Source organism: Propithecus coquereli, unplaced genomic scaffold (assembly GCF_000956105.1).
Source record: "Propithecus coquereli isolate 6110/MARCELLA unplaced genomic scaffold, Pcoq_1.0 Scaffold38, whole genome shotgun sequence".
Lineage (NCBI taxonomy): Eukaryota > Metazoa > Chordata > Mammalia > Primates > Indriidae > Propithecus > Propithecus coquereli.
The window spans coordinates 7,689,522-7,700,096 of NW_012149507.1; the positions used below are offsets into that span (position 1 = coordinate 7,689,522).

The 10,575-nt window shown below is 35.6% G+C and overlaps 1 protein-coding gene across 1 annotated transcript in view; it reads right to left on the reverse strand.

Moving 5' to 3' along the window:
- Nucleotides 1–7,418, reverse strand: part of ESCO1 (establishment of sister chromatid cohesion N-acetyltransferase 1) — a 69,478-nt gene extending 62,060 nt beyond the window's left edge. The window contains exons 1-2 of the mRNA XM_012652085.1: nt 5,835–7,418; nt 1,295–1,409 (exon numbers count right to left, since the gene is read on the reverse strand). Of these exons, the coding sequence (XP_012507539.1) occupies nt 1,295–1,409; nt 5,835–7,403 (1,684 nt within the window). The 5' untranslated portion in view covers nt 7,404–7,418. The remainder of the gene's footprint in view (nt 1–1,294; nt 1,410–5,834) is intronic.
- Nucleotides 7,419–10,575: the final 3,157 nt, after the last annotated feature.

A 10,575-nucleotide genomic window follows, 5' to 3' on the forward strand; every position in this document is an offset into this window, starting at 1 on the left:
CAAAAAAAAAAAAAAAAAAAAAAAAGAGTTGCAAAGAGATCTCTTGGTAGATTACGTTCACCCCTAATTTCACCAACAATTACTAGCACTGACTAATAAAGAAAATTGTTTCAATCCCTGCATAATTATAAAACCTCTAAATGGAAATTAATGAAAACATTCCCTTGTTAAAAAAATTATGGTCTCTTGGGCCAGGTGCAATGGCTCACACCTGTAATCCTAGCACTCTCGGAGGCCAGGGTGGGAGGATTACTTGAGCTCAGGAGTTCCAGACCAGCCTGAGCAAGAATGAGACCCTGACTCTACGAAAAAATAGAAAAAATTAGCTGGGTGTGGTGGCTCGTGCCTGTAGTCCCAGCTACTTGGGAGGCTGAAGCAGGAGAATCGCTTGAGCCCAGGAGTTGTAGGTTGCCCGGAGCTATGGATGATGATGCCACTGCACTCTAGCCAGGGTGACAGAGAGAGACCTCTCTCTTTAAAAAAAAAAAAAAAAAAAAGTCTCTGGAATTTTAATCACATTAATACATAAATGCAATAATCGATCCATTTTATTTTCTAATGAATAAATGCATTTCTCATATTACATTTCCCTTTCCCCCACTAAGAGAAAAAGTTCAATAAGTAATGGCGATTATCTGACCTCAATATTTTGCTCTAAGTATAATTCTCCTTTAGCGGAGAGAAACAATAAAGAATTAGAAATTTCTTTTCTATATCCTCTGGTACCCCATCTGACACAGGTGAGCAAATCCCCATACAACAGTTCAAATAATATATTGTAAAAAAACGTTCACAAGGTTACGAATATAAAGCTTTTGTATGGTATAGTGGACAATTTGCGGCATTTATTAAATCCTTAATTCAGACACAGAATCGTTGAGATGGTGAACCAAGTAACTGAGGATTAAAGATAAGAACCTGAAGTCGTAAAGTACAAATAGTAAAGTACTTGAGAAATAAGCTGCTACCATTACCTTAAGCAGTTCATTAAGGAATACTTCTCCAGAGAGTCACAAACAAAATGACAGATTTAAAAACAAAAGAACTTTTTTTTTTTTTCAAAAGAACTTTTGATAGAGTCAAAAGGTGCTACTTAGATACCTTAAACAAACCAATTAACAGAAGCAATTCTGAAAGAATGGGTGACATTCATGATAATCACACATTTGAAAAACATTGGCAATGGTTAAGAAGGATTTATTTAGCAGGTCTATTTGGTATATGATAGTGTTTTCTGTAATACTGACAAAAATGTCACTGAACACTGTGAAATCCAGTATTTTCAAAGTATTACCTGGAAATTTATTCTCTTCTGTATTAATTTTTGCTTGACTGAGCAGAGTTGAAACAGAACTAGTATTTTCCACTGGATTGCTTCCCAGCTTGGATTCCAAACATAGGCTGAAATTCTGAACACATATAATTCAAAATTTTCATATCAACTTTGGGTCTTAACCAAATACACTTTGAGTAAATTTTAGCATATATATAAAAGTTAAGATACTTTATATTTGGAATAATTCACACAGACATGCATTAAATAAATCTCTGCATGATCTTGCCACAAGCTACTCCCTCAGCATTAGTGCCCATTATTCCCCTTCAAGCTAAATTTAAAAACAAGCTGGGTACAATGGCTTGCACCTATAGTCCCACCTACTCAGGAGGCTGAGGTGGGAGAGGACTGCTTGAGCCTAGAAGTTCAAAGCCAGCTGGGCAACATATCAAGACCCTGTCTCAAAAAAATAAACACCTCTCCCATGGACATATTCCATAGCAGCCTGGTGCTATACCTTTTATCGTAAGAGTTCTATCTACCTGTCTAAATTGTACCATCCAATATGGTAGTCACTGCCACATCTGACGCATCTAACTAGTGAACACTTAAAACGTGGTATGGTTTGGGATGTGCTGTAAGCATAAATCACACACCAGATTTTGAAAACCTAAGCACATACAAAAAAGAGAGTAAAATATGTCATTAATAATTTTTAGGCCAGGCGCAGTGGCTCACGCCTGTAATCCTAACGCTTTGGGAGGCAGGAGGATTGCTTGTGGCCAGAAGTTTGAGACCAGCCTGAACAAAAGCAAGACTCTCGTCTCTACGAAAAAAAAAAATAGAAAAATTAGCCAGGCATGGTGGCACGTGCTTGTAGTCCCAGCTTCTTGGGAGGCTGAGGCAGGAGGACTGCTCCAGTCCAGGAGTTTGAGGTTGCAGTGAACTATGACAACACACTGCACTCTAGCCGGGGCAACAGAGCAAGACCCTGTCTCAAAAAAATAAAATAAATAAAACAATTTTAAAAACTGATTACATGTTGAAATGATAGTACTTTTATATGATAGGTTAAAATAAAATTTATTAAAATTAATTTTACCAGTTTCTTTTTACTCCATTAATGTGGCTACCAGATAATTTAAAATTATATATGTGGCTCACATTGCACTTTTACTGGATAGTGCTGATCCAGAATACCTTTCCCCCTGTATAAATTCAACTTATTACTCAAATATTAACTTCCTCTATAAAGCCTTCCCCAACCTTCCCTAATTATCCTACATCTACTTTTGTCTATACATCTTTCATGTCCTTATCATTTCCTATTCTGAATCAGCTATTTGTGTCGAACTTACCTGTAAGTCTTAAGAGCAAGAACCACGTTATACTTATCTTTTTATTCCCAAAAACCCCTAATTCAGAACCTTGCCAAAGCAGATACTCAATTAGTAACTAACAAAAGAAAATACTCCAAATTCCATAAACAGTGGCTATCTCAGGGAAACAGAAATGAGGAAGCAAACAATTAATTCTGTGTGTGCATCTGTAATGTAATTGTTACAATGAACATGTGACATTTTTGAACATAGTTTTGAAAAAATAAAACATTTTTGTCATTGAAAAACAAAGCAGAAAAATTAAAGACAAGAGCAACATGTTACTAATTACTCTAATCGTCACCAACCAGAAGTTAGTAAGTTTTTGGGTTTTTTTTGGTTTTTTTTGAGACAGAATCTAGCTCTGTTGCCCAGGATAGAGTGTTGTGGCATCAACCTGGCTCACAGCAACCTCACACTCCTGGGCTCAAGTAACCCTCTTGCCTCAGCCTCCTGAGTAGCTGGGACTACATGCAAGCACCACCACACCCAGCTAATTTTTCTATTTTTTGTAGAATCAGGGGTCTCGCTCTTGCTCAGGTTGGTCTCAAACTCCTGATCTCAAGGGATCCTCCCACCTCAGCCTCCCAGAGTGCTAGGATTACAGGCACGAGCCACCTCGCCTGGCCCAGAAGTTAGTAAGTTATTGGTTTAAAAAAGAAATCATACAATAATTGAGCTTTAAAATTTGTAAGGTCAGAATAATTTAAATTTACCCCAAAGAATTCAGAGAAGTTCTACCAGATGCTTAGCCTTATCAACCATCATCTTTTCTTAGTAGTGCTGAGACTGACACCATATAATCAAAAGAGCAAAATTACAGGTGGCTATAGGAAAAGTTTTCAATGATATAAAAGTTGTAGTTATGGGGGGAAGGTTGTTTTTGCTTTTGTTTTTTGTATTTTCCTACCTCCCCCCAAGTATAAGTCTGGCTGAGCTTTAAAGCTAGCCAATCTCAGTTTAAATCCTGGCTCCAGCACTTAACTGTCACTCAGGTAAATTACTTTAATCTCTAAACCTCACTTCCCTCTCCTGTAATATGTGGATAATAATGGAACTTACAGTGTTGACTATAGTTAATTATATTAAGTTCTCCTTTACCAAAGAGTCAATGTTCATTAAACAAAAGCTATTATGATTGTTAAACTAAGCTACCCTCACTTCTTAGTATTTACGGAGTAAAGAAAAATCTGTTAATGACTACTGCAATGTAAATTACTTAAAGGCAGGAAACGTATCTTCTGTAACCCTAACACGGCATCATGCACACAGCAAGCACTCAAATATGTCTTGAATGGATATGGTCATCACCACATTTTCTGATCACTCTGTGATAGCGATCACATTGTTGATATTGGTGATAAAAACTAGAAATCACCTGAAAGTCTTTGATACAAGAAAGATAAATTTGTGATATATTCCTTTACAGTTATTAAAATGCCCATGTATCAGTAACAATCAAATATAATGCTGACTGCACAAAACCAAGCTACAAAAAATTTATATATGGTATCATTTATGTAAAAATTTAAAACACAAACAAGTATTCTTTATGAATTTATATACACATAACACATAAAATCATAAAAATAAAAAAGATCCACACCAACTCCCAGAGCACATGTAACCCTGGGGAGAAGGGTGGTGAATGGAATGAAGAGGGAGGTGCAGTCTTCAACCATATCGCAACGTACTTTCCTTATTTTAAAGGATCTGAAATAATTCAACAAAATGTTAATTTTTGTCAAATCTTAGTGGCTGATACATGAGGGTAATATTAATCTCTGCTATATACTCTAAATGTTTTAAATAGTCAAGAATTTCAAAACATAAATAAAATTCTTAACACAGCAACAAGTTTCACAGGACTGTTTCTTAGAATGTTCCACAAAAGCGCTGCATAAATCCAAAGCACCTTTCAGTAAAAAGCAATGTTATAATCGAAATTATATACTGTAAATAAACATCTCTATTCTAGTATAGTTTAGTCCAAAAGAATTAGATTTCATATCCTTCAATATATTCTCCATAAACTGTCTGCCTTTTGAGTTTTGACACGCATTTATAAAGCAAGGAATTAGAAGATACACTCCCCAGCTACACGTGCAGAAATAACCCTGAATAAAAAGTCACACACCCCATCTCTGCAAGAGGCCACAACTTATTACTAGAACTACCACTCACTGTACTTCTAATTACTACCACTGACTATTTGGTAAAATCTCTCTGAATAATTATCTTTCAATTGATGCTTTCATTTCTATTTATATAGAAAATAAAATCTAAGAGTACCATATGGTGTGTCTGTTCCATTTAAGTTCACTTTGATTTTCAGCCCAGAAGAACAGACACTGATCTACTTCCATGGCTTCTGGAATAAAGCCCAGATTCTTAACTCATTCAAATTTGCTCCTATACCAAATGTTTCTAAAGAGAACTTTAAATCACTCTCAAAACTCAACTTTCTTCTCTATTCTTTTTTTTTTTTTTTTTTGAGACAGAGTCTCACTGTGTTGCCCAGGCTAGAGTGCCATGGCGTCAGCCTAGCTCACAGCAACCTCAAACTCCTGGGCTCAAGAGATCCTCCTGCCTCAGATTCCCGAGTAGCTGGGGCTACAGGCATGCGCCACCATGCCCAGCTAATATTTTCTGTATATTTTTAGTTGTCCAATTAATTTCTTTCTATTTTTAGTAGAGACGGGGTCTCGCTCTTGCTCAGGCTGGTCTCGAACTCCTGAGCTCAAACAATCCGCCCGCCTCGGCCTCCCAGGGAACTAGGATTACAGGCGTGAGCCACCGCGCCCGGCCAAGAAACATATTTTCTGTTGTTATAATTAATAGAAAATAAATCAGTGTGTTAAATTTAAAAGTTGGAATTCAACAGGTTTATGCTGTTTTATGTTTGTTTATGTTTTATGTTTATACATAAAAAAAATGAAGAGTGAAAATGAGGAAACAATGAGAAGCACCAAAGTAAAGGTGAGCCATCTAAAGGTGTCACTAAATTTTATCACTACAAGATTGAGTTAATAAAATTCTTCCTAACAACATAATAGGATGTCTTACAAATGACTCTTCAACCTCTTATGACTTAATTCTTAAACTAAAATATGTTATAAACACAGTTCTTATTAGAAAGTACTCAGGCACCTCTATTGTACATAACAAAAATGGATTACCTTATCTGGTGCTGCTGATTCAAAAGAATGTTTCATCTGATTATCCAACGGTGGGTCAGGAGGAGGTTTTATCTGATTATCCAAATCACAATTTTCAGGAGTCCTTTCTGTAGTTTTATTAATTTCAACTGTAATGTCATTAATTTTAACTTCTTCAGAATTTATTTCTTTCATTTTTTCCTGCTGGCATTCTATATTTCTATGATGTGATTTTATCCCTAAAAATGTACTTTGTGTCACTGGATGATGCATTTCTAAAGCTGGTGGTGAAAAACTGGTTCTTAACAAGCCCAGTTTAGGGGAAACTTGAGAATCCAACTTATTTTGCTGCACAGAGTTAAATTTTGAAAGTTTAATTTTAGTCCAGTTGGAGTTCTTCTTAGTTGAGCTGTTTATTCCATTTAGTACACACTTCACAGGCTTTGTTTTTCTACTGGGGAAGAAACGATTACATTGCACATCCTGATTCGTTTCCTTCTGATGAAGTATTTGTCTCTCAACATTGGTCTCTTCCAATTTTATTTCTGTAGGCTTCTCCTCCTTTACACTCTCCATTTGTAAAGATTCCTTTTTTACCTCTACAGTATCTGACTCAATTTCACCAGCAATTTCCTCACAGAGCTGGAGAATACTACCTCGTTTGCTCTTACCTTCTTGCTCCAGCTCATTATCTACACTTTTTTCAGGCACTGATGGCTGTGGACTTTTTTGGGATTTTGCGATAGTATTCACTTGTGTATGAACTGACTTCATCTCACTCTTTTTCGAGACCACTGAAATAGCCACTTTTGATCTTTTTATCTCAGAAGTTACAGGCACAGGTTTTATTTCCTCTTTTTTAGTAGTCTTCTGAAGACACTTTTCAGACCCTTGTATGCACTGAGAACTACAAGTATAAGCCGTCTGATGTTCTACTTTGCGTTTTTTCCCTTTGGGGGAATTTATTACTTCATTAATTACAAGATTTTCATCCTCTTTAGAGTCAGACTTTATTTCCAGTACTTTTCTTTTCACATGTTTTTGACTTGTTTTAACTGTATTAGATTTACTTTGAGTATTGCTACAGTGCTCTTTTCTTGTTGGTGGCGAACTCTGTTTAACTGCTTGAACTTGACCCTGAATTTCTCTACTGCGCAAAGACCTTGAAACCTCTGTTAATTGTTGCAGTCTTTGTGATCTCCGGGTAAGCTGTTCGTTTGCTTTAATGGTTTCACGCACCAATTTTTTCTGAGATAATTTCTTCTTTTTTGTAGATTCTTGTTGTGCATGTTCCTTCACAGTCACCGTATTTTTATTAATGGATTGAGTGGCTTTATCACTGGATGATGCCTTTGCTGACCTTGTACTCATGCGTATTCCCAATTCAAGCTGATTTATTTTACTTTCACTGGAAGATTTAACCAGTGATTTTATAATTTCCTTTGGACCTGATTTTACAGTTTCCTTTGGACCTGATTTTTTTGCTAGATTCTTTTGAGAACCTTGAATTTCTGTTTCTAAATTCTTATCTTCACTTTTTTTAGTAACTTTGGAGGAATTTTCTTTTGATTTCTCCTGAATGGACATCATTCCTGAGTAATGTCTTCCTTTTCTGAGTAGTTTTTGAGAGGACTTTCGTGTCCTGATAGGTGCGAATGCTGAATAGCTAGTATTACTAATGAGGAGCAGGTCTTAAAAAATCAACTTTAACTGATGCTGATAAACATTTTCAACAAAAATACTACTTTGCTTCAAGTAAGGTTTCTGTCATTCCTAGGACATGAGAAAAGCTGGCATGAATACTTAAAGATATTTGCTTTACTTTGGACAAGGCAATAGAAACTTGAGGAAAAATTAATTCTAATTCAATATTTTTACAAGTTTTTTTTTATGAAAAGAAATTTAATTCAGATTCAATCTGTTTTGTTAATTTTTAAATTAATTTTGGCTTCAGGCCTAGCCCTATTACTGGAGGAGTTACTTATCACTGACCTGTCTGTTTTGATAAGATTTTTGAAAACATTTTTCTTCTGAAGTCCACAGTTACTGGACTTTGATTCATTTGAAACATGTCTTACGGCTAACACGTTTCTTTCCTTGTTTGCTGAGTCCGTTGGTTTGCAGTTCTTATCTAACTTCCTTCGTTTAATAAAATATTCTATTAAAATAGATTTCCTTTTGTGCTGCCATTTCTGAAAAATTAAAAAATAAAAATTAAATTTTGTACAATCCATGAAACATGGCGATGCTAATACTACACAGAAATAACCTTGATTTAAATAAAATCAAACTCTACCTTTTGAAATATTTAGTCAGTACACTTAATGCTAACAGAATGAAGTATCCCAACTACATTCCTATGAATTATCAATAACTTATCTTATACAAGCACAGAATCGTTGAAAATTAGTTTATGGCATGAGGTTTACTTACAGTTCTTTTCCCACAAGACAGAACTGATGTTTCAGCCACCATAACTCATGAAAATTTGACAAAACCATTCCTTATAATATGCTCTTAACACATTATACAGCACCTAAAAGAAAAAGTACTTTTTAAAATGTTTAAAAGGATAAAGGAAAGACGTAATCATTCATTCACCTCTCATGAAACATAACATTCAAAAATTTTACCCTGGCCGGGCGCGGTGGCTCACGCCTGTAATCCTAGCTCTCTGGGAGGCCGAGGCAGGTGGATTGTTTGAGCTCAGGAGTTCGAAACCAGCCTGAGCAAGAGCGAGACCCCGTCTCTACCAAAAATAGAAAGAAATTCATTGGACGGCTAAAAATATACAGAAAAAATTAGCCGGGCATGGTGGCGCATGCCTATAGTCCCAGCTACTCGGGAGGCTGAGGCAGGAGGATCGCTTGAGCCCAGGAGTTTGAGGTTGCTGTGAGCTAGGATGACGCCACGGCACTCTAGCCTGGGCAACACAGTGAGACTCTGTCTCAAAAAAAAAAAAAAAAAATTTTTTACCCTGTCCTACCATTAATTATTTCTTCAGAGCTCACTTTACGTTAGTATTTCTAGCTTGCAATAAACTATGGTACAAGCATCCAATGGGCTAGTATGCAACCATTTTATATTGTAGAAAAAAGTTTTAAAATACAAAAAACGGTTCATAGTATTAAGCATAAAATAGGTTAAACTGGTAAAGTAATTTTGGGGAAAAAATAGCACACATAGATATATACACAAAAAAAGACTGACATACAGTTAGAGAAGGCAGACTTAAGCACACACATTTACCTCTATTACCATTCAAATCCTACTAAAAAAAAAAGTAATAGAGGGATTAAAACCAAACACGATAAAACCATAAACCCAAAGGATAAAGAATGAGAGTAACAGGCCAGGCACAGTGGCTCATGCTTGTAATCTCAGCACAAGGCTGAGGCAGGAGTATCACTTGAGCCCAGGAGTTTGAGACTAGCCTGAGCAACATATAACATAGAAAGATCCTGTCTCTACAAAAAATAAAAAATAAAAATTAGCTGGGCCTGGTAACATGCACCTGTAGTCCCAGTTACACAGGAGGCTCAGGCAGGAGGATTGCTTAAGCTCAGGAGTTCAAGCTTATAGTGAGCTATGATGACACCACTGCACTCTAGCCTGGGTGACAGAGGGAGATCCTGTCACAAAAAAAAAAAAAAAAAGATTAAGCTGGCAAATAGGATAAAAAAGATAAGAAAATTAGAGGACCATCCATGGAGCACCCACAGGCCAATAAGTAGAATTTTAGAGAATAGAGGAAAAGCACTGGAAAAAAAAAATCAAGAATTCAAGAAATTTTCCTAGAACTGAAAGACATGAGTTTCCAGATTAAAAGGATCAAGAGCATCTAGCACAATATAAGAAGATTTTTAAAAGTATATGGTGAAGATAAAAAGATGACCCTCAAACTTCCAGAGCAGAAAAAGTCTCAACCACATACAGATAATTAAGAATCAGAATTAAAACAAATCTCTCAAGAGCAACAGTATAAGCAAGATAACGGGAAAATCCTTCAAAATGCTGAAGAAAAACTATATCCCAAGTAGAATTAAATGCCCAAACAATTAAGTGTGGAGTCTAGAGTAACTATATTTTCAGGTATTTAGGGTGTCAAAAGTTTACCTCCCACACATCTTCCACTAGGATTTACTATAGAACATGTACCACAAAATAAGTGTATTAAATTGAATTAGGATCTTCAAAGAGAAGGGAACGCAGAAGCCAAACAAAAACCAAGAAAGACTGTACATGTATATCCTTCCTGTGGTTAGTATGAACAAATATAAGCATAAATAAGATAATTTAAAAATTTTTTTCAAAGAATTGCTATTGATAATATAGATAGATAGCCACTCTCGTTTCTCTAGTCATTCCAATAAAAGGAATGAGGTGACAGTTAAAGGATTGAGGATATTTTCAAATATATCTTAGTATCATCAGCTCTTGCAGCATACAAACCAAAAGCAAGTATCATGCTTTATGAAGCAGCAAAGAAGTCTTCAATTAAATTCAGCAAGTATAGCTTTAACAATATAAACAATGAGTTGAAATACATAACAGAAGAAAAATACCACATACCATTTGTAGTAACACACCCATGCACAGGTGTGTGCACACACAGATCAACTTAAAAAGTAACAGGGCAAAAAACAAAAAATAAATGAATAAAAATAAAAACAAAACAAAAAAAGTAATAGGGTAGACTTGTACTTGCTAATATTAATATTAAAACTCATTTAGCTGCGATTATTAACAATTTAGTTCCAAC